Source organism: Vulpes lagopus, chromosome 19, assembly GCF_018345385.1.
Source record: "Vulpes lagopus strain Blue_001 chromosome 19, ASM1834538v1, whole genome shotgun sequence".
Classification (NCBI taxonomy): Eukaryota; Metazoa; Chordata; class Mammalia; order Carnivora; family Canidae; genus Vulpes; species Vulpes lagopus.
Window position 1 is genome coordinate 44767649 of NC_054842.1, and position 25445 is coordinate 44793093.

Sequence of the window (25445 nt, forward strand, 5' to 3'; positions counted from 1 at the left end):
TTTCTAAAACAGGACCTAGGACCAGAAGTGCCCTAGTCTAGACTGTGAGATCTCTGAGAGCAAGCACTGTATCTTGCTCACCTTGGAGCACCTTTGGGTGACAGCTGAAAGGGGCTGAAGAAATTACCACCATAATAAGGACACAGAGCTGTTATGAATTGAAAAGTGGGCTGCATAACGACTTGAGGAGGAATTTTACTTTCTAGCTGACATCATATTGCAGTGTGGCTTGCTCGGGCTCCCTCGAGTGCTACTTACGTCTTCCAGGGGTTTTGTAGAATGAGCCCTCATTGTTCTTGTTGTAACGTAGTCCATGAGGGTGAATGCTGAGTGGCACGGAAGCCTTGTTATAAAAAGTGACCTTGATGATCTGTCCCACTTCTGCCTTAATAATAGGGCCTAGAAACCAACAGAACTGGTAATTGTGCTCAGTTTTCACAGACATAATTGTCAGGTGTGTTACTTGAGTGACTTTCTTCTAGGAACAAAGAGGTGATGCCATGAACCAGAGATGCATCCAACTGCAAGAGCTCTAGATGGTTCCGGGTCTTAGGACATCACTTGAGATCACATGAATATCTTAATCTTATTGGATGTATAGGAACAAAAGAATGTAGTTTAACATTAGGTGAATCAGAGTGTATTGTTTCCATAAGGTTATAAGATGACAGCTGAAATCTCGAAAACTGTGAGATGTGAACACTATTTTGATTTCAGAGGATATGTATAAATGGTGTTTATAACCCTACAAAGCTATAAAGAGAATTTTACCAAGGATTCCAAGGTGCTTTTCTCTCGCCTTCCGTGTTTGGAAGGAAGCATCCGTGTATTCACGGTAGACTAGTTTTTTGTAAGTTCCTCCAATTCTAGTTGGGCTTTTTTCAAAATACAGCTGAGATTCACTGTGCAGAGAAAGTAAACAAGCAAAGGACTTTTCAATTAATGGTGATCATTCGGAAAGAAAGCCAGAATCTACATACATCTGTTTTTAAATTACTTGTAATTTATTGACAGAAACAGTGCATGCTCATCATTGAAAATTTGGAAAATAAGAAGAAAACTGACCCCCCCCCCAAATTAAAATCTTCATAATCCCATTATCTGCATAGAACCACTGCAACACTTTCTGTGGATTTCTTTTCAGTCTTTTATCTATGCACGTGTACATGAGAACTCATGTCTGTCTACCTGGTGGTTTATCCACATACTTTCTTCTGAAGCAAAAGGTATTTTTTCAGTCAGGTAGTAACAAACACCACCTCTAAAACAACTATGTGCTGAGATCCAAGAATATTAAGATCGGAGATGTCTTTCTTATTTTAAAATTATTTTGCAATAAAATTAAATGGAGTCCCCTGAGAAAAAGTGATCCCTAGCAGTGAAGTAGTAGTAGAATTTCATAGCCAGGACGATCAAGCAAGCCGAAAAAAAAAATCTATTAATTCATACTTATTTTAGTCAATATAAAATGAGAGTTGTACCTAACTTTGAATCTAATTTTTGTTCTAAGCCCAGATACCCTTCATACAGTTAATACAAAATTTCCATCACACAGAATGAAAAATTTATTGATGAACTTAAAATATAAGAGAATAAATATTCACTTGATATAACATTCTTAGTTTTCTCAAATTTTCTGTGGGTAAATTAGAGAAAAATAAATACCATGGGAAACATTGCTTGGTGATTTTAGAACTTGATATTTTCTGACATATAACTTTCATACAATAGACTAGAAGGATTAAAATTCTTGTAATCTTTGAGTTGGCAGATATAATTATAACAGTTGGACTATCAGAAAAACTTTTTGAGCACTTTTAAATTCTGATGCCACAGTAATATATTTTGGTCTTAGTTTTTGGTTACTAAAATAGTCACAGGAAAGAGTAAAAAAAATAATAAAAAATATCAGTGGAAATTAATTATATCTTCAGATCTTAGCAGGAAAGCATAAATTATGCATGAGGAATGTTTTTGAATTTTTATAAAATTGTTATTGATAACATTATCCACTATGTCTCAGAACTATATATAATAAATCAATTTAAATTTAATTTAATAAAATTAATTTATTGCTAAGAAAAAAATGAGCAGTATGTTTTATTTTGCACTGGCTATTGAGACATTTAGAGAAAAATTGTGTGTGGTAATGATCCTTAGATTTGGTATTTTCTAATTATTGATATAATTATTTTGGGGGAATCCCTGGGTGGCTCAGTGGTTTAGTGCTGCCTTTGTCTCAGGGCGTGATCCTGGAGTCCTGGGTTCGAGTCCCACGTCGGGTTCCCCACATGGGGCCTGCTTTTGCCTCTGCCTGTGTCTCTGCCTCTCTCTCTCTCTGTGTGTCTCTCATGAATAAATAAGTAAAATCTTAAAAAACTAATAATAATTATTTTTCTATCCTTGTTTTATCAATATATTTTAATTATAAGATGCCTAAATCCTTTTCAGGAGTAGCTGGTTACAAAAAAGTTCCATTATCTTTATTTAATCATAAATATTTCAATCACCGAATTATTACCTTCCAGCTGCTGTTAAATTTTTTTTAGTGAAGGAGTCTACACCAGAGGGAGCATAGTTCCAAACAATTTTTTCAGCAGCAATATAGTAATATACAACATGTGTCGCAGTAATGTGTGTTGAACATTTTTGACAATTCCTTACGTTGAAAAAGGCCTGTATACTATCTGGAAAACAGTAAACCCAAGTAGAGATTGTTACTAAGACATTTGTCTTATTCCACACATATTTTATATTTTAACCAACAATATTGCAACTTTTTCTTTTTTGAGATATTGGATGCATTTTACTTACGGAATCTGTGTAATAACCTAAAACGTATGAAACAAATACAGAAAAGCACGATGTGAAGATGAACATTAGAGGAATACATATTACCAGAGAATAATCACCAGCATTGGACCAGTCCCTAGATGAAGACGGTGCCTGTCTACCATGAAGAATTTTAGAGTCTATTTGGCCAAAAACAACTCTCTTCAGGGATACGAAATTACTACCATTGGCCGCTAATGAATTAGCTGATTTATTAGATTAACTAGTCGGCAGGCAGGAAGAAAATCAAGGCAGGTACCTTTCCATGAGGGCATCAGTCCTGTGCTTTGATTTCAGAGCACTGTTGGTGGGAGCGTAAATTAGGATAGACGTTTTGGAAGGCAATCTGGCAGCATTTGTTAAAACTACAAACCTCCCATTACGTAATTTCACTCCTTGGTAATCACCAAGAGAAATATTTGCACATATATAAAAAGATCCAATAAAAAGGTGTTAACTGTAACATTGTTAATAAGCAAAAAATGTGAAAGCAATTTAAATATCTATCGGTAGGCAGATGGGTAAATAACTTAGGATACATCCCCAATGTGGAAAACTATACAACAGTGTAAAAGAAGTTAGATGTATGGGGAATGTCATGGAAAAAATTTCAAAACATAATGAGGAGTGAAGAAAGCAACAGCAGAAAATTATATGCAGAGTGATCTACTTATGTAAAACAAAACGAAATATAACAATGTGTTTTTGTTTCTATATGTTCATGTATATTATGTGAGAATGCATAGTAAGCAGGTGTTCAAGTACTCACACCCAGTATTTACTCTCTGGGGAGGAACGAGGATGGCGATGGGAGGGTTGGACTAATGGTATTGTTCTTAAACCAGCTCTCTAAAGACAAAAAAAACACAATATTTGATTTATTTGCTAATTTTTGTGGTCTAAACACTCCCACCGTGGCCAATTTGGTTCCCAAGAGTTTACCAGTTGACTGACTTAACTATCAGCCCTCTTGCGCTGATGTGAGCTGGCTCCCACACATCACATTAGATTTTTACTTCTTCTGTCTTCTGTCCTCCCCCTACTTCTCCCCCCACCTTATTCCTTCCTCTTTCCATCCTTCCTTTCTTTCCAGGCAAAGTCTAGTCATGTATTCCTGTGATTACTAGTAAGATAAAATAAAAATTTAAATAAATTTTAAATAAATATTTTAAACAGGGTGGAAGTAAATTTGAAAAACCACACCCAACTCGAGGATACAGGAAGAGAATGAAACACATGAGAAAGCTATGGAGTCAATCAGATCAGCCAAGGAACTCTCAGAAGTTTCTCAATTGTGCCTAGAGCTGACCCTACTCTTTCTGCAGAGTTGAGGGCCAGACCTGGCGTGAAGTCACCATCTGCAAAGTAAGTAAATCGAAAGAGTCGGGTTGAGCATACATTTTCACCTGAAAATGATATTCCTTTTTAAGTGAGAGATTTTTTTACTATTAAATTCAGTCCTCGAGTTGCAGTAGCTGCAAGGGGTTCTCCTTTTCCCCAGAGCCCTGGGAGGGCTCCAGCACACAGGAAGTCCTGATAACTACTTGGTGTGTACTTATTTAAATAATTAGTGGAAGCATGATTCTAACCAAAGTATGGGACTAAGAAGACAGATTTGATCACAGAAGTAAACCCCATTTTTGTACACAAAAAAGTTAAATTCTTCGGTTCCAATAAAACCATGTTTTTTGATTGAAAAGGTAAGAAAACATTTGCATGATTGTATGTAGAAACATTTGCATGATTGTATGTAGAGTTTGGTCACATTTAAGTTTAGAAAAGATTAATAACTTCATAACTGGCCATTGTATTATTCAATGGAGGGTGTTGACTGAAGAGGGAAATAAACGAAAATACAGAGGTTTCTTGAGTTCTGGATTAGTATCGTTTGGTCCCGCAAGAATCCTGGCAATTCTTCTTATAGGGTTTTGGACAAGTGTTTTAACCTCTTGAAACTCATTACCTCACCTAAAAATAAACAGTAATAATACCTGCTCTGACATTCAGCCTTTCTGTAGGGCTCACCGGCTAAAAAGTATAAAAGGTTTTTTTTGTAAAAATAAAACAAAACACCCTGATATACCTAGAAGGGTTCATTATTATGGAGTTATTTGTCAGAGACCTGGGTTCCAGTTCTGATCCCATCACTCACTTTCCAAAAAAGCAATCCCATCACCTTCCTAGAAATCAGTTTTCCCATTTGGAAGACAAGGCGTTTGTGATGGGTTGTAACCTTGAAAGTTCTGTGTAAAGGTCATAAATTCCTACCATGTATCTGACATCTCAGCTTCCACTCTCCAGGGCCTTTGGCTACCATGAAGGCTTCTTCCAGCGAGGCAGGGAAGACGGTAATGGTGTCCTTTCTGTGATTCCGAGATATCAGAGTTTGTCCGTGCAGATAGATGGGGTGTGTGTCCAACACACCACCCATGCCAACAAAATGCCACTTGACCCTGTCCTCAGCACACATGGTGAGATTGGGCAGATTTCCATACATATATCCATTTACCGCTGAAAACAAATATATGTTTTATTTAATTTATTTTTCAAGTAAACTTTACCCCCAACACAGGGCTTGAACTCATGAGCCTGATATCAAGAGTTGCAAGCTCTACTGACTGAGCCCACGAAACAAACGTGACTAATTTTTCACAGTAGATGAGTACCATATGCTGCACATCCTGCACACTTCCTCTTAAACATCATAATGTCAACTTTATTCTCATACATAATCTACCATGGGATTTGATTGGTCTTTCACACAAGAAAAGGCCATAATTCTGTATCTAATTAGAAGTCTTAAGAGCATAAAGAGTTACAGGCAAGAGGAGGAAAAGTGAGCTGAAAGGCAGGGAGCAGAGATGAGGGGAAAAGAATAAAAAGAATCTAAGTCCCAGAAAGCAGAGAACAAGGATGGATGACTGAGAGAATAAGAGCATCTTTTCTGAAAAATCCTATATAGAAACACATTTTTCTTTTAGAAACACATTTTCATTAAATATCTGCTCTGCTATGTTTTTATTCTTCCGTAAGATTTTATTCCCTTAAAATTACATCTTTCCTGTTTTTACCATCTACTTTTGATCAAGATCGGACTTTAGAAAACTAATGCATCTACCTAACTTTACATGCTACGAAACTTTGCAAACCAGCAAGATTTACTAGGTGCCTTGCATATCAACCAGCAATAACCTGAGTGAAAGACTGGAAAACGTAAACTCAACCACACAAACTTCAACAAAAGAAAATCACTAAGTAGAATCACAGAAGTTAGAGTTATAGGATATTTTGAATAGGAAGCTTTCTTTGGGATCCCTGGGTGGCACAGGGGTTTGGCGCCTGCCTTTGGCCCAGGGCGCGATCCTGGAGACCCGGGATCGAATCCCACATCGGGCTCCCGGTGCATGGAGCCTGCTTCTCCCTCTGCCTGTGTCTCTGCCTCTCTCTCTCTCTCTCTCTCTCTCTCTTTGTGACTATCATAAATAAATTAAAAAAAAAAAAAAAAAGGAAAGCTTTCTTTAATCTTACAGGGCATGAGGTTGCTCTCCTTGAAGTCAGGATCACTGGCATTAACTTTGCCGGATTCAGTATATGTATTAATATTGTCATTGATATACCAGCTTTTGTTTTCATCAGTTATAGAAAACAGCAAAACATAAGATCTGTCGATATTTTTTTCCATGTCTCCATCCAGCGTGCCTGAAACATTAAGAACAACAAAACTTGCTCTTTGCACCAATTTTTTTTGCTATGAAATAAACCGGTGATTCTAACTGATTCAACTTAATCTTGCACACCGAGGGACAGAACTCCAAGGAACAGGCCCATGGCCTCTCTCCTCTTCCTACTTTCTTCTACTCTGCTGATTCAACACTCCTCTATACAAGAAAGGGGTCAGTCATTTGGGGAGAAGTTGGCTAAAGTGAAGTCTGCTGGGTTGGACTACCACCTAGTGACCAACCTGCATCACTGGACTTGAACAGAGGCCTTGGACTCACCATCGCCATCCGCTGCTCAGAGTCTGAGAGGGCAACTTTACTTTCTTGACTGGAAATCACGATCAAGGTGGAAAATGGAGCTTATTTGATAGATAACATCTCCACTAGGAGAGCAGGGGAGAGCCCACTGATTCTGGTTCTATTGCTACCATGAGATTTTTTAAAACATGTTTACCTCTTTTGCAAGTCAGAATTGGTCCAATGAGACCCGAAGCCACGTCTTTTGGAGTGTCTACATGGGAGTGGTAAATCCTTGTCACGCAGTTACTGTCATTGGGTCCAGGCCCCTGATTTTCTTCTACGTACCACTTGTAAGTGTATCGTGCCCCTGGCTGCAGACGGTCGTCTTCCTTTTGCTTGTCCGTCGTGTTATCAGGATAGAGAGCGCCTACAAAACATAATCCACACCGTGGTCACAGTAACCACTGGGCAAACACTATTTTGAATGTGACTCATGCTTTCTGTATTAAGCCATAAGTGTAGGTTAATTTGTATCTTTAGAATCAAGTGTGCATTTCTCCCTCCTTTTTTCCTGCCTCCTGTCTCTTCTTCCTTAGCTGACTTCCACATGAATGCCCAGCTTGTCTAGTTTCTAGACTAAACTGGAATGAGGCAGGCAGTATCATTACAGAATGTTGATGTAATGGATCCATCAATGGATCAACCATTGGTGGATTCCAAAAATATTTACTGTTTGTCTACTGTATACTTAGACTTCACATACATAAATCTGGGCACGAGAGTTGCCTTCCATATTTTCTTCAGACTTGGGACCCAGGGCATTAAGAGATATTCATGTGTCCTCCAAGTAGACCACTGGAAACCAAAAGTGGCCGTCTGCATTGCATATGTTACCCTGAGCTATTACCCCAGTTCTGAGTCTGGGGCCTTTCTCTTCTTTCTTTCTTCTTTTCCTAGAATTTTGCCTCAGATCTTTATCTCTTGAGGATAGAGTCCTCATAACTATGAATAAAGTTCCTACATTCAATAGAACACTTTGAAGCATGGCCAACCTCTCGTATCTACCCATCTTTCAGGATGCTTCTGCTCCATGTTGAACATAAACCTTATTCGTCGGCTTTCTTTTCCTTTTCTTTTCCCAATATTTTTAGGCAGCTGTGAGTGTAGATGTGTAGCAGACAAAAACTGTCTGGAAAATAATGATTTCTCTTGACACTGATGTTTTCAAGAGGATAATCCTCACCCATTGGGAAATAAAGTGAGGTGGGGGTAGAATAGTATTTCTGGAAAATAATGGTTTCTCTTGACACTGATATTTTCAAGAGGAAAATCCCCGTCCATTAGAAAATGAAATGACGTGGAGGTAGAATAGGATTTCTGCCAACCTAACATTTGCTCATGAGTGTCTCCCACAAAAAAAAAAACAAAAAAAACAAAAACAAAAACAAAAAAACAACAAATTGAATGTGATCCATGCTTTATCCATTAAGCCATGAATTACATTCCTTTGTATTGTTATTATTATTGTTGGTGAAAAGTGTGTTTTCTCTCCTAGGAATTGCCAAAGGTGGGTACTTACCCAAGATGAGAAATTGGAGAAGGACTGTCTTGGGTTGAAGCTTTAAAGACATCAAAAAGAAGAGTCTGCATTCACCCCAAACTACTCCCAGTTGATAATTACCCTGCTTTCCCTGAGGTATTGGGTCAATACTTCCCATTAGCAATGGCTCAGGAATTTAAGAAAAAGGATCCACTTACCTTCATTGTCTTTAGTGTAGGTGAGTCCATGAGGATGGAAACTATATATTCTTGAAGCAAAATTTTTTACATGAACGTGAATCACGTCTCCAGTCTCTGCCTTAATTATTGGACCTAAAAATCCCAGCCAGGATGGCTTTTCAATGATTGTTTGAAATGTGTCATTGGTATACTGAAAATACAAAGCCTTTTTATAGACAGATCCTATCCTGTCTTGGCTTCGTTGTAGATATATGTGGGAATGAAACTCTCTGTAAAAAATCAACAAAGAAACAAAAAGGGAGAACTTTAGCAAAGTTTGTCAGGAAAGAACAAAACGATTAAATCAACTGAAACTAGAAGACTAAAGACTGTTTCCAGTCTCAGCCGCTGGAGAAAATGTGAAGGGAATCAAAAAAGGTGTTATAGGCAAGGAGAACATTGGAGTCTGTGATGAAGGGATCAAATACAAATGTAGCAAGTGATATACTTGGCATTTTTGTTTACAAGACTTACCAAATTCTTCATACTGAGCCACAAAAAGAGGCTTCTAACCCCACTTGAAGGGGACTTTAGATCTCGACCATTAGATTGATCCCCATGACTTAGAATTGTTTACACATTTAAATGGGTTTGTGGATTTGCTGGTAGACTTAGGGTCATTTGGGCCAACAAACATGATAAATCCAAACCCCACGCGTAACCTCTAGATTTCTCCCTCCCAAATATTTGAAAAGAGAAATCAAGAAACACAGCTGCAATGTTAGAATCTCTATCATACCCTCCATTTCAGAAGGAAGAGTGTTGATTTATATCTTGACCCCCACACAAACAAAATTGATGAGAAAATGCAGAAGTAGAGATGATCCCTAAAATAACGTGTCATGATGACAAGAGTGGCAGCAATTCTAAGAAGGAAGAATTTCGGATTTCTAACGACATCTGCTTTCCATGCCATGCTTACAAGGAAACAAAGGAAGCAGTTCTAATAGCAAATGTGTCCTTAAAGGGTCAATCGTGGGAGATTCTTCACCAGCATTTTATGAATAATCATTACCAACTCCTGTTTCTGATAGTAACCATTTCACTGCAAAGGGATTACTTACTGATCTTCTGAAAAAGGCTTCCCATTGAGCATATTTTTACCAGTAGGAGCGTAGTTCCAAGTGGTTTCTTTGATGCCTATACTGTAGTGCCTATTTTTTGCCCAACTTGGAGAACTAATAAAAGCCAGAAAGAATAATGGTAAAAGGGCCCTCATTTTCAAGCCCTAAGCCTGGAAAGCCTAAGTGAGTGATGTCTGCCTTTCTTTTATAATCCAGGCTATCTTCCTTTGTTTGTGTCCATTTACATAAATCAGAGTTGCATAAGAGCCCATCATGTGTTTCATCTACACATACGTCATTTCCACTCTGAATGCATTTAGGTTTTCTGAGTCAGGTTGGGTGAAATGTTTCGCAACCAACCCATAGAGAATACGGGTGCTTGGCCAGGATTAGAGCTTGCTTGAATTACTGGATAAATGGGCTACTCAGATCATCCATCATCCCCTGACAATTATTATCTTTTCCTAGGTTATAGGAATCATCTCTGGTTTATTCTCCAGACTCTCCTTTCTCACTGTTCCAGTCCATTCTACTACACGCCATTCCCAGATTCTTCATTACATGTTAATTTTAATGATTCAGTTCTCTAGGTGTTAAAGTCTTTGTCATTTAATACTTTAAGTTATTCTCAAATTAGTTGAGATTCAAGATGGTCCATAATCTAGGCCCCAATCTGATAATCCACGTTCATCTCCATAATTCACTTACAGACTCCTTCCTCTGGGAAGTTGACTTATTGTGGATACAGTGAGGGGCCAGGGTGGTGGTGGTGGGGGGCACACCTGAACCCCAGAATCAGAGAGCTCTAACTTAACTGCCATTTACCAGCTGTGTAACCTGTGTGTAATTGTGCAGCTCAATTTCTTCACTTATAAAATGATAATCACTCTTGGAAGTTGTGAAAATTAGACAAAACAGCACACATTATAGAGGAGCTCAGGGACATCTAAGGAGTCTGGTACACAGCATTTAATAAATATTATTTACCTCTTTTCTCCACATTGTGAGCTTTCTGAATTCATCAGATCATATGCACACCCATTCCCCAGCCTGATATTTCCACATTCTCCTTCTCCCTTCCTTGTTTAATCCAAATTTTCCTCATTTTTCAAGATTCCTGAAACTCTACCTCTTCAGTGAAGCCCTCCTTGATTATTTCAGCCTATAGACACCTTTCTGTTTCTGAATTCACCGGCTATGTCCAGGTCTGGCAATTAACCTCACAGTTTTGTACTGTTGTTTAAATTTTCATATATTTTCTCTACACTCAGTAGGTTATAAATCCTAGAAATTACTTCTTTTTATTCTATTTATCTTCTAAAAATGTCAAGAAATAAATGTCAACATTTTTGGAACAAATAAATAGAGTACCTTGGCTACAGTTGCAGTACACAAGGAAAGGAACAGGAGTCTTTGCCATTGATTTATGTATCATCATATACTGGGATATCTATCACTGTTAGGTCTTGTTTGAGACTTTACAGTTGCAAAGCCACAATGCCTTTCGACAGTTAGAGCGGTATTCTGTTTAGGTTTGAAATCCACATTTAGAAATATTAAGGCAGGGCTACCATACAGCATGTATTATTTTGTAGCTTGCCTTTATTCCTCAACTACATTTCTTAGAGACCTTTATATATCATTGCCTAGAAGTCTACTTCCTTCATTTTAATTGAAGCATTTTTTTCTATTATGAATATAATTCATTTATGTTTTAAAACACACAAAATTAAAAAATATTTTTCCTGGTATACATACAGATGTCTATACACACTTAAGGAAGTGCCCAGAAGGGCACATATCAAATTAAAAACAGCTCTGAGAAGAGAGAGGATTATATTTAAAGGAAAATATTTAAATTATTATTTATAAGGAGAATACATTTCTATATTACTTGATTTAAAAATCAACAAAGTATTTGCATTTTTTTCTTTCTTGGATTAAAAATTAATGAGGCTCTGAATCTTCCCTATAAGCAACAGTTACCAAATTCTACAGAAATAAAAACTTCTGGGCTGTTATGTCACAAAAATTCACATTTGTGAATTCGTAGGTGAGTTTTAAAAAGAGGTTAGGTAAATAATCCACTGCTTTGGCAGGTCTTAAAGTCACCAGCAGATGCTGGAAGGAATTCAGAAAACCTGGGCCTGGAGGGACCTTAGTGTGTGGAAAAACTACCCACAGGAAAATCAAGAAGGGTTTCACAAATGGCACCCTTTGGAAAACAGTTGAAAGAGTTGAGAAGAAGACCCAGATCAGACATAGTGGATCTCACAAGAGAGAGGGGTTAGAAACTGGCTCTCTAGACTCAAGGAGGAGATCCATGGATTTGCATAGTTGGAAGCTACAGTCTCACATGTTTCGCTCTGTTATGGAACAACCTAATCACCTTCCTCATCACTGTGGCCTACCCAGCAACTGGGAAAGAATCCATCAGGCAGGAGGGCGGGATTCCTTAAATCGGCTTTCCAATATCCCTTTGTCCTGAAATTCTGTGACTTCTTTCCTCATCCTCCCAGAAACATTAATTTTACTCTGGAATGTGGATAATAGAAGACCCACTCAGCTGAATTTTTTTTTAAGTACCCCCAAGAAGTGTAAAGTCTACATTGTTCAAATCAAACAGATGTATCCCCAGTTCCCAGCTCCACTGTATACTAGCTATGTGATTTGGGATGACTTGAATAATCCTTCTGAACCCAGTCCCCATATCTGTAACACAAAGATAATAACAATCGAAGCTCAGGGCTGCTATGAGGACTTACCTTCAGTCTATTAAAGAAAGGGAAGCATCCTCCCCCCAGACAATGAAAATGGTGTTGATAAGCATTCATTGTGTGTTTTTCTTCTCAACAAATGACTAGGGAGACTGGCTTCTTCTTGTTGTTCTTCTTCTTCTCCTTTTTTTTTTTTTTTTTTGTGAGTCAGTGGGTAGGTGAGATTGGAAGGAAGCACTTTTTCTTCTCTAATATTATATATTATTGGCAAGATGGCTTGGCAAGATGACAATTTCTGTCCTTCCCTCCTGCATAGCCCTCAATAGATCCGTCTTTTGGGACAGCAGTATTTGAAGTTGGTCACCATTATTTGACTATATTCTTGGTTGGTAGCCCGAGAACATAAGGCAACTTAGTTAGCTAAGCTTTGTTGAATTTGGCCCAAAGGTGTAAGCTCAAACACCTTGGAGGAAAATTTGGATTCCTTCCTGGTTTTTCCATTCCACAGCTGAAAACCATTTAAGAGGAAAGAGAGCACACAAAAATATGCATAAGGATCTAATGATACTAGCACCTTATGTTTGTAAAAAGCTTTATAATATATAAAAATACCATTATTCTTCAAAATGTAATCTTCAGAACACTCTCCCTCACCCTTACTCTTATACCTGTTTAATACATGAAGTATCTAAAGCTCAGAGGGTCTAGTAACTCACTGTAGGATGTACGCTTCCAAGTTATGGTGCCAGGGTTCAAACAGAAATCATTGGATTCCAAGTCAAATGTTTCTTCCATGTGATCTTATTAATTGGCTTCAATAGTTTAAGTATATATACTTCTATATTACCAATAAATGCTAAGTTTTTCTCAGAATATATAACTTTAATTGTATCTTCCAACAAGGCAGACCAATGGGATATCACTGATGTGGGGTTTAAAGACAATGGGGAAGATGTTAGCAACTTTTACATCCATTCTCACTCTTTCTATTTCTTCTACCAATAACCACTATTTGTTGAAAGTTAGATCGTCACTTTCTAAACAGTAGCTTTAATTGTGTCAGCAAATTGTGAAAGGGATGTTTAGAGTTGAGGAAATGAAAATTTGGGGGCTTTTAAAGAACTTACCAATTTAAACCCAGACCTTAAAGCCTGGTGGACATTCTTACTACCTACATTCTTACTACATTCAAACTCCTTACCTGCTACTCTGGGCAACTCTGAGCAACCATCAACCAGATTAGAAGAGTTTAAATCAGTAGAGCAACTGGCAGCTGGGGCAGATAGGTACACTTAGGCTAGAGCCCTGTGCCCTTCTCACAGGACACTGTGAGACACTTAGAACTATGTAAACTGCAAGCTTTTACAGTATGGGGTAGACTCCATAAGGGACCAGATGCCCACAAAACAAGGCATAGAAGGAAATAGTGGGAAGATGCTGAAGCTCAAAAGAAAGAAAAAAACAGCCCCTGTTATTTGGAGCTGGCCTGATACTATCAGGTAGGCCTTGTCCTGGGAATCACAGTTAGATCTTGGTGTTTTCCTCCTATCGGATACATTAAATTTCCAGAACTGTAACATCAGACAACACAACTGTGACCACACTGAATCAAGACCCCCCCACCAAAAAAAAAGTCCACTCCCAAATAATGTTTGAACACACATGAGGAATAGGAACATAGTCCAAACCTTTAAAATAACCAAGTATTCCCTTACCCTGACAATAACTAACTGTTGCTTCTTCACCAGTTATAACTTTGGCTTTCCTCCTGACTTATGGATAAGATTTATTAAGACATCTGATCATAGAATCAACCCTACCACATCCAATCCAGAGCAAAGCCCTGCTTCTATAAACATCCCTCAAGTCACCTAACACAAGCACCAATCCTAGAAGTCCTCTTGTAATCCTTTTTCTGAGATATTTCATGGTTCTCCATGGTATGTGTTGGCTTTCAGTGCAACAAGCAATAAACACAACGTATTCAATAACAAGTGTATTCCTGTGGTTTGGTTGGAGTGCCCTGGCACTTATTTCCCCTAGGAAAAGAAATCCATGACATGGCTACTAATAAAATAGTATCAACATGACAAAAAATCAGAAATGTATGTCTCCAATCTGGACCTCCCTGCCTAATTCCAGTATACATGGTGGTCTACTTGACATCTTCACTTGGTTGTTTAATACAGCACTTGGGAAACATTTGTGTGTAGATGAATCCCCCCAAAATCTGAGGGTCTTCTAAAATGCAGATTCTGAGTCTGCAGGTCTGAGGTAGAGCCTGATGTTCTACATTTCTGTGCTGCCCCCCTAGTGATGCCAGGGCTGTAGGTCCGTGAGCCACACTTGAAATAGCAACAACCTAATGGACACCTCAAACTCAACATGCCCAAATATGAACTTCTAAGACTTTCATTCTTAGGTCCAACATGTTAAGAGCTTGGAAGTCATCACTGTCATCCTTATAATAAGAAACACTGGACAAACCAGCAATCAACAACTTTTCTTTTTTAAAAAAGAAAATTCATTTATTCATGAGGGACACAGAGAGAGACAGCAGCAGAGACACAGGCAGAGGGAGAAGCAAGCTCCATGCAGGAAGCCCGATGTGGGACTGGATTCCGGGCCTCCAGCTTCACACCCTGAGCTGAAGGCACACACGTAACTACTGAGCCACCCAGGCATCCTGACAACTTTTCTTAAACCTATTAGAAAAGTAATGCAAGTAGAGAGATAAAAATTCAAAAAAAAAAAAAAAAAAGAATCAAAAGAAAATGCTAGAAATCAAAAACACTGTAACAGAAATAAAAGTGCTTCTAATGCTTCTTTAGACATACAAGGAGAGAATTGGTGAACTTAAGGATCAGTCAATAGAAATTTCCAAAAGTGAAATGCAAAGAGAAAAAAGAATGAAAACAAAAACACACACATACCCACAATATCCTGGAACTATGAGATAATTTCAAAAGATGTAACATAATTGGAGTGCCAGAAGGAGAAGTATGAAAGAAATGGAGTAAAATATATATTTGAACTCATAAGGACCAAGGACTTTCCAAAATTAGTGACCAATACCAAACTACCAATTCGAGCAGCTTAGAGAACAAATGCTGGAGTAAATATCAAAAAAACCATCAAACTACAGAAGACCAAATCTAGAGAGAAAATCTTGAAAAACGTCAGAAAAAGGAAAGCATCTCCCCTATGAAAAAACAAGAATAAGAATTATAAAACCAGATTGATCTTGCTCATCCTCCTAAAGCCATTCCATTCACGGCCTTCTTCATCTCAGTTAATGGCACCTCCAGTCTTCTAAAAAGCCAGGCCAACAATTTGGGACTCATCCATAGCTCCTCTCTTTCTCACATTTCACATCCAGTATGTCACCTGTTCAAAGTATAACCTAAGATCCAGCCACTTCTCACCACCTCTACTGACACTTCCCTGGTTCAAGCCACCACTGTGCCCCGATAGGGAACTGTAAGAGTCTTCTAAATAGTTTCCCTGTTTCTACTCTTGCCTCACTCCAATCTGTTCTTAAACAGAGGCCTGAGTGACCCTTACACTCCTAAGTTCCATCAGGCCACTTCTCTGCTCAAAGCCTTGCACTGGCACCCTATTTCTTGTGGTGTAAGATCTAAAGTCCCTTCAATGGCTTTCAAAGTTCCCTAATGGTTTCACTTCCCATTACCTCTTTTCTCCCATCTCCACTCTTCTCTCCGCTTGCTCGCTCTGCTCTGAGCAGGGTTGCCTCCTTGCTGCTCCTGGGACACACCAGCCACACCTGCAACAACAGGCTTCTGCACTGACCTCTCCTCTGCCCGAGCGCTGCCCCTCCGGTATCCTCAGGGCTCCCTTCTTCATCTCCACCAGGCCTTGATCTAAATGTCACCCTCTCAGTGAGGGGTCCCCTGACCATACGGTTTAATATCAACACCTGCTCCACCTCTGTCCTCCCTAGCACGTGGGATTCCCCCCAGCTTTTCCTCTTGTCCATAGCATGTATCTTCCAACTTACTATAAAATCTTCTTTATCAGGTTTATAATTTATGGTCTGTCTCTTTTTACTAAAATGTAAGCTCCATAAGGGCACAAAATTTTGTTGGTTTTGTTGGTGATGAGAACAGTGCTTGGCTCAAAGTATGTGCCTAATAAATATTTGTTGAATGGCTGCGTTGTAGGATACCCTAAAACCGGCCAAGTGACCTGGAAAAACAGAAGCAGCAACAATGATGACAATTCGTAGGGTGCTTTCTTATATGTTAAGCACTTTATGAATTTGACTTATTTGATCTCTACAACCTGGAGACTGCGAAAACTAAAGCAAGAAGGAAGGTAAAACTCCCTCCCAGAGCTACGAAGCTGGCAAAAGACAAAGCCAGAATTGGAAAACTCAGGCATTTGGGCTCCAGAATTCAAGTTTACAAGTAACGTGGTGCTATGCTGGGAAAGCAAATTATCCTCTCTATACTCCAAGCATTTTCCTCTTCATTACAAACTGTCATGTCAAATTACTTTAAAGGATCCTTCCGTGTCCACAAACCCGAATGTCGCTCTGCTTCACTATTTTATCTACTTTGCTGGTGGTTTTCACACTAAGTTATAAGATAATGACTTGATGGAACCAGGAACTGGTGGCTCTGTGGACATCATGTGCAGGTCCTTTAGCATGTTCCCACTTCCTATTTTCAGATGCAAATATGACACAACGGTGCACGAGAAAACTTTTTTTTCCTGATATGACAATACAATGCTGGCTAATCCTGCCTGTCCAAGTTCTTCCTAGTATCTGTAATGATGAGCAAACAGTGATTTTGTAAGTCAAAATTCTGCAAAGAAAACAGAACAATCTTAAGTAGCCAGATTAATCAAAATTAGCAGAGCCTCCACTCCTGTTTTCAGGAGCAAATGGGGACTTTTGTAGGGGAGGGACTGAGGGGGTCTGATACAGCTCAGAGATATTCAACTGGCCAGAAATACTGGGATATAAGGTGAAGGGATTAATAGAGAACTGTATTGGAAAAACTCTTTTGCCCCTTTTGTTTACCAACTATGAGCCATTTCTACTTCACTGTATATGTGAATGGCTCATAAATAGGAAGTCATGACTTCACTGATTTATTCAACATTCAACAGATACCCATGGAGAGATTTTTTTTGTGCCCAGTCTATGCCAATCACTAAGAGAGTAATAACATTTATAAAATACAGCAGTATAATGAGGGTCTGTTGCTGATGGTAGAGCCACACATGAAATATGGCCAGACAACACAAATCTCATTTCTTATATGTATTCTCAAATATATTGCCTGGCTTGTTTACTTACCACATTACTAAAATCAACCCAACTTTGGTGGATGAGTATCTGCCATTTTAAAAGACATTTAAAAAAAATATATTGCCACAGAACTTCAGGGCAACCAAAAGAGAAGACCCAACAATGATTTGGAACCATGACCTAATTGTGAAAATGTCTGTGTAATCTCCCAGGTTGATGACTTTGAGAATATCTACATTTACTAGAATATGCACATTCCAGTGTGTTTCTCTTTAGCTGCTATTGGCTTAAAAAATGGATAGATTGCAAAAATTAATTTATAATTCATCCTTTGGACCTCCTGATGACTTTTCTCCCAATGAAGCAGGGTTTCAAGTGGCAGATGAATTCCACCCCTGCCCTCCAAATGACATTGTAAACCCAAATGTAGATAAAATAACCAAAGATCACTGTTACTGAAAAATGGCCACCTAAACACTAAACCATTTGAGACTGAGAACAAAATATTTGATTAGGATTTTATTGTTAGAAATGAAACCAATTAAGAAAAACAGCTTATTTTATTTTACATCACTTGAAATCCTACTTTTTTTATTTATAAAAATGAGTTACACATGGTTTCATCTCACACCTAACACAATTTTGAGTAGGCCTATAAGTCTGTGCCAAATCTTAAGATAAAGCCAAAACAAATCAAGTTGTACTTGGATTTAAATGTTATCATTTTTGTCGACAATTTTTTTTTTTTTAGGGAGCACAATAGAGACTCCTTCATTTCACTTTTGATACATGTAGCGCCCTCACAATTAGGGTCATTTGCCTACATACTGAAGGGACCCCTAAGGCATCTCTAAATGCATAATATTCAAATCATTCTTTTGACACATTTAACCTGTCACAATTCTGTGATTTTTTTCTTCAAACATGTGCTAACTTGACCCTGCCAGGTCCTTATTTGTCAAGACCTACTCAGTCACCTACTGTATTTGAGTAGTTCCCAATTACTTTCAGTGACTTTTAGGTCCTGCAATATATACATTTAACTGGCACTGGGAAGTGAAGCAGGGCAGGGAGAGAGGCCAATAAAGTGAGTGAGTTAATGCCGTGGGTAACTGGGGTTCAGTCAGGCTGGGAATTCTTTGAGAACCTGGATAATACCCCCTGAGAACTACCCTATCAAAGAACAAGGAGGAACTTACCGACCTAAAGGCCTCTGCTGGGCTGTTGACTCCCAGGTCCTTCTGGCTTCTGGCTTCTGTGCTGTGCAAGCAATGCTCCTACACCCAGAGAGAATATATTCAGGGAGAGAAATGCAGAAAGTCATCTGTCTGTACTGGAACTATCTGCAGAAGCCCTGCAGGGTGGACTGAGGGGAAATGAGAGAGACACTGACATATCTACTACGTTCAGTTGGGTCACTCAGAGAGGGTGATGTCACCTATCTCCATGAAAAAAAGGTATCTGTTTCCCTTTGTAATTTATGAGGAATTTCAAAGGTGATCTTTGAGATCAAGTAAACATTTTATTCCCCAAACATACTTTTACTCAACGATTTTACTATTAACTTATAACTCTTTTTAAAAAGATTTTATTCGTTTGAGTAAGAGAGCACATGCACACATGCTGGGTGGTGGCGGGGTGGGGGAGAGAGAGCAGCAGACTCCACACTGAGTAGGGAGCCCAACATGGGGCTGGATCCCAGGACCCTGGGATCATGACCCGAGCTAAAGGCAGGTGCTTAACCGACTGAGCCACCTAGGGCCCCCCACTCATAGCTCTTATTAACATAAGGCATCAAAGCCTATCTCTGATTACTGAGTTCCAGAAAACCTAGAATTAATGAAAGTAACCTCACCTGGGCCTCTGAACTCTTTGAACCTGCCTTAATCTTTCCCCTTGGCTATCCTTTTAGATCTTCAGATCCAAAGGAGCTCATCCTTAGGGGTTGATGGCATTATAAAAACTGACCCAAGATACCAGGAACTGCCTCCAGGATTCTTGCAAATATTTTTCTTCAATCTTCCTGGCTTTACCCCAGGGCTGGGTGCTACTGCCTCTGCCAAGATAGGCGAAGAGTTGGCCTAGAACTCGGATGCAGAGCAGTGAGACTTGCCTCATCATACCCAAGAATACCAAAAGGCTCCCAGGAGCCTCATTTTCCAGTTCAGAGAAGCTAATGAAAGACTCCAGCGTGACAGGCAGAATCTGTACTTCTAGAGAGTTCCACCGTGCTGGAGCTGATAGATTCCCTAAAGCTGCAGGACTCAGCCAGAGTACCTCTTCCTGCTCCCTGGAATGGACATGTCCACATTTTACTCATTTCCTAGGGTTCTTTTTTCTAGGGCCTGCAGGATCAGCTTTATCTGGATGCCCTGAGGCTAAGATTGCTCAGTGGTACTCATTCAGCAGAGTTCTGCATCCTTGGTCTGCAGAGGAAAGCTCAACTCCCAACCTAAAGGAGTTCCAGCTTCCACTGAGTATCTTCTGTTATATCTCTACATTAGATAACAGTGGTTCTGAAAACAGAGAACCGGAGTCTCATGGAAAATAAAAGGGAGGAGGGGGAGTCCAGAAGCTATATTAAATTGTTCTCTAAAGATCTCAGGCTCCCAAGTTTGTCTGTAAGTAAAAATAAATTTCTCTAAGCATCTTTAGAATCACTCAAATATATTAACCCTAGTGCCTGGAGTGACAAGTTATGAAGTGTCCCACAACCGGAGTTCCTCTGGGTGCTCCAGCAGTTGAGGTCACCATGGAGGGCCACGGAGACCACAGAGGACCAGATCCAGGCTGAACCAAGGCTTGCTTATAAATCTGGAGAATATCGAAAAAGCCCCCAAACCTCCCTACTAATGCAAGTTCCTGCGCTGCTGTGCTTGAGACTTTCCTTGAGTTAGAATTCCCCAGGCCTTCCCAAAAAAGCCCTTTATATGAAATCCAGAACTGATCGTTAAAGACCCAGGAACAGCCAGGGTGACACTGGAATCCACCTCGGTGAGCACCAGGACTTTCCCTGGAAAACAAGTTGTTCTGTCCTGTATCATTTTATCTAGATCTCTATCCCCAAACAATATGCTGTTGACTTTTGAAGAAAAAAAAAATAACAGCAAACATAAACCTGTCTGTGTTAAGAAAGAGGCAACCGTGCAACGGTGGGCCGAAGGCTCCTGGGAGAAGGTAAATAGAACAATTTGGTTCCTGTTGTGGCCTGTCAACCCTCAGATGTGGACACAGGGGCATTCCTGGAGAGTGAAGTGAGTGTCTTCAGACAATTCAAATGGTGGCCAACAGAAGTGAGAGCAGGAACATCAGCAGCACATGGTTAGGCCTGACCAAGTACAGATTAAAATCTCACCCCGTCATGCTATCCTCAAGGTAAAAGGATAGGACATTCGGACCAGGGCTCTTGGTGACGGCTGCCCTCGACCTGTCTCCCAAGTCATAGTGCTCCGTGGACTGCTTGTTCTACTCCTGGAGAACAGGTGTTATTCTGGGACACTCTTCCTTCTTTCTGGGAATTCCCCTTACCTCTCTTCTGTGATCTATCTCCTGTTTCCTGAATCTTATTTCTTCCTCTTCGTGGAGGGAGAATTCTCTTGTTTTGGTGGAGTGCATTCTCCAGGAGTTTCCTGGGAAGGTGATTGTTTTGAGAACTTACTCATCAGAAAATGTCAGGTGTCATGGAAGTAATCTTCAAAATTTTAAAGGCATTGCTCCAGTCTTTCTCTAATCCAGCTGTTTAGAAATCTAAAGCCAGTATGATTCCCGATACTTTCTATGTGACCTGTTCTTTTTTTATCTGGAAGGTTATGGAATATCCTCTTTCAATCAGGGGTTTCAAAACTTCACTTGGTATACCTTTTCTGTCTTGTTACTCATGCTCTTCAATCTCATGAAATTTTCTTGCATTAAAATTATTTCTGCCCAGGCATAGCTGGATGGCTCAGTCGGTTAAATGTCTGACTCATGGTTTCAGCTCAGGCCCTAATCTCAGGGTCATGAGATCCAGCCCTATGTCAGGCTTCATGCTCAGCACACAGTCTGCTCAAAATTCTCTTCCTTGCCTTTTACCCCTCCCCTACTCTTGCATGCTCAACTCTCTAAATAAGTAAATAAACAAAATCTTAAAATTATTTCTGTCTTCATTTTGTCTGTTATCTCTTTCTAGAAATTCATATTATTTGGTTTGACTTCTTTGACTGGTTTTCTTTTTTTTTTTTTTTAAGATTTTATTTATGCATTCATGAGAGACACAGAGAGAGATGCAGAGACACAGGCAGAGGGAGAAGCAGGCCCCTTGCAAGGAGCCCAATGTGGGACTCTTGATGTCCTCCAACCAAGATCACACCCTGACTGAAGGCAGATGCTCAACCGCTGAGCCACCCAGGCATCCCAGACTCACTGGTCTTCTGATTTTCCTTAATTTTTGCCCCATTAAAAAAAAAAAAAAACCTCTTATTCTTTTTGCTGCAGTCTCCAAGTGATTCCTTGACTTCATTTGCCACATTGTCTATTGAGTTTTTCATTTATGCTATCTTATTCTTGATTTCTAAGATTTGTTGTTTTTGTTCTTCAAATGTTTCTTTTCAAATAGCATTTTTTTTTAATTTTATTTATTTTTGTGAGGGAAAGAGCATGAGCACTAGTGGGGAAGGGGACAGAGAGAGAGAGAGAGAGAGAGAGAGGGCAGAGGGAGAAGCAGACTGCCCTCTGAGCAGGGAGCACAATGCAGGACTCCATCACAGGGCCCTGGGATCTCAACTTGAGCTGGAGGCAAATGCTTAAATGAGGGAGTCACCCAGGTATCCTTAAATAGCATTCTTGTCTTTTTTTCATGAACACAGAACCTTATCTTCGTGAGGGATTCACGATACATATTTTTTAAAGTCTTCTTTCCAAGTTTGTCTCCTCCAAATCAGGGTGTATTTACATTTGTTTTAGCTTCTATCTTTCATGTAAAAAGCATTCCTCAGATGTGTGGGGACCCTTGTCTATCTGCTTATGATTAGGAATGAAGGGAAGAGCTGATTGCAAGTTGAGTGTGTATGTGTAGGGCTTATTGATCCTGGACTTCACTGTTGGGTAAACTGGGTGAGCTATTTGTTGAAGAATTGCAAATGTCACTATATTCGTTTCCTATTGCTATGGTGACAAGTAACTACAAACTTAGTGACAGAAAACCACACAAGTTCATTTATCTTACAGTTCTGAAGAGTGGAAGTCCAAAATCAGCTTCACTGGACTAAAATCAAGACATTGGCAGGCCTGAGTTCCTCTGGAGGTTCTAGATGAAAATCCAATTCCTTGACTTTTCCACTTCCACGGGCTGCCTGTGTTCCTTGATTGATCCCCTTCCTCCATCATCAAAGCCAGAAGTGTAGCAGCTTCTCTCCTGTCTGATGTCTCTTTCTGTCCTTGTCTTCTCTCTCTGAAAGTGATATTCCTGTCTTCCTCCTGTAACGACCTTTGTGATTACATTGGATTTGCCTGGATAATCCTGAATAATCTCTTCTTTTTAAAACCTTAATTTAGGGGCACCTGGGTAGCTCAGTGGTTGAGCATCTGCCTTCAGCTCAGGGTGTGATCCCAGGGTCCTGGGATCGAATCTCCCCTCGGGAAGCCTGCTTCTCCCTTTGCTTATGTCTCTGCCTCTCTCTCTCTTTCTGTGTGTCTCTCATGAATAAATAAATAAAATGTTTTAAATATTTTTTAAAATGTTTTAAAAATAAATTAAATCCTTAATTTAATCACCCTGGCAAAGTCCATTTCCAGGTAACATATTCACAGGCTCCTGGGATTAGGACATGTACATTTTGGGGGGTTATTACTCAGCCTACCACAATCAGTATCTAAGTTTTCCCTCTTGCACTGGCCAAACTTCCTACAAGAGGCTCCAATGTGGAAGGTAAAATTTTGGCTACCAGTATTCTGAGATCTGAGTGGATTGAAAGGGCTTGGGAACAGGTGTGTCTCAGTATTCCTCATTCAGAATGCACTAGTCACTTAATGTCTCTGGTTTTGGGGCAGTGTCCATGTCTTTGGTGAATCTAGTTCCCTCCAATTCAGAGACCCTCTATTTTACCCTTCCCAGGGAATAAACTTTCAAATGTCTGCCACTTTCCAATAACATAGAGAGAAGGGATATCAGGAAGTCACCTAATCCTTGTTTCGGTGATCCTTCTTTACTCCTAGCTCTCCATGTACCCTGGTGCTATCCATTTGAGAATCTTTTGAAGATTCTGACATGTAAATTACTCTGGCTCTCTGCTCCCCACTCTCCCTTCCAGAGCTCCGGATTTTCATGTTTCATGAGTTGGTTTTGTCAGTTATGTTTTATCATTACGCTTTGTAGCTTCCACAATCTTATTGCTGTTGTCTCTTCTCCTAATCTCTGCATATTTGTTGTCTTATGTCTTTAAAAAAAAACTTCATTATAAATTTAGTGTGATTTGGGGCAGGAGTGAAAGTAGATGTGGGTATGCACACGTGTTTTCATATTAATGCAGAAAAAGCATTTAATTTGAATTGGTTATATTCCTTGTGTCAGGCAGGGGTTGACCAGACTAGCCAGGCATCACATCTAGTAAAAGGATTTTAGTGGCCGGGTTTGTGTGTCCTGCCCTATCCAATTACACACACTAAAGCTTGACTTCTTGACTTGGTTTCCTACTAGATATCCCAGTTCCTCTGGGACTGGAATCGTGTCCCTAATTCCTGGCTGCATCTCACAAAGCAGGAAGCAGAACTGGTAGGAGTCATTCTGAATATAAATAGTTGGGGTTTTCATAATAGTACCCTTGAATTACCCTCTTTCCTTGTGGCTTTTCAGTGAGATGGAAATATATAGAGAGAGCAGAGGCTGAGGTTTTAGAAACTTGATTCTGATGGCTATTATGTTAGCCCTCTTCAAGCATGAGATGAAAGGAAGTGCAGACCTGTCTTACACTGTACTTAGCCTAGCATTGCCTGCCTCTTACCTCTGCCACCCCAAATCTGCCCCAACTACACTGGGTTCTGATTTTAGTCACCCCGGGTTTTTTTTTTAAGATTTTGTTTATTTATTCACGAGAGACACATAGAGAGAGGAGAGCCACAGGCAGAGGGAGAAACAGGCTCCCGGCAGGGAACCTGATGTGGACTCCATCCAGGACTCTGGGATCACAACCTGAGCCAAAGGCAGATGAGCCACCCAGGTGCCCCCAAGTCACCCTGGTTCTAAGAGCTTTTTATGTACCAACTCACAATCCGCACACCTCTATTATTTTATTTTTATCTTTATATTTTAGAAGGGGAGGGGGAACAAAGGGAGAGAGAATCTTAAGCAGGCTTCACGCCCAACACGGAGCGGGATGTGGGGCTGATCTCACAACCCTGAGATCACGACCTGAACTGAATTCAAGAGTTGGATGCTTAACCTATCGAGCCACCCAGGTGCCCTACAGCAATTCTTAAACCTCCTTTACAAATTTAGAAACTGAGGTACAGATACTGTAAGTAAACTTGACCAGGATCATACAGTTAATAAGGCAGGGTCCAGATTTGAATCTGAGCATTCTGACTCCAGAGTACATCTTTAACCACTGTGTTATAGACTTATAAACACATTCATGTGCCAAATACTGTTTCCTGATGTAATTAAGATTGTAAGGAAAAATGCTGAGGATCTAAAAGACAAAATTAACAACTTCATCTAATGGGCATTATAGAATCTTGCACCCAATTTTTGGAAAAATATATACTTTTAAAGTACATAAAATATTTACAAGTAGTAACCATAAAACATGTTTTAAAAATGTTCAAAGTATCAGAATCATAG

At 39.6% G+C, this 25445-nt stretch overlaps 1 protein-coding gene across 1 annotated transcript in view; it reads right to left on the reverse strand.

The window, feature by feature from the left end:
- The window catches only part of LOC121479087 (ceruloplasmin-like), a 29799-nt gene extending 20010 nt beyond the window's left edge, over positions 1-9789 (reverse strand). The window contains exons 1-8 of the mRNA XM_041734594.1: positions 9635-9789; positions 8550-8800; positions 7006-7218; positions 6361-6531; positions 5101-5343; positions 2522-2687; positions 772-902; positions 259-399 (exon numbers count right to left, since the gene is read on the reverse strand). Coding sequence (XP_041590528.1) covers positions 259-399; positions 772-902; positions 2522-2687; positions 5101-5343; positions 6361-6531; positions 7006-7218; positions 8550-8800; positions 9635-9789 — 1471 coding nt within the window. The remainder of the gene's footprint in view (positions 1-258; positions 400-771; positions 903-2521; positions 2688-5100; positions 5344-6360; positions 6532-7005; positions 7219-8549; positions 8801-9634) is intronic.
- Between the last annotated feature and the right edge of the window lie 15656 nt (positions 9790-25445).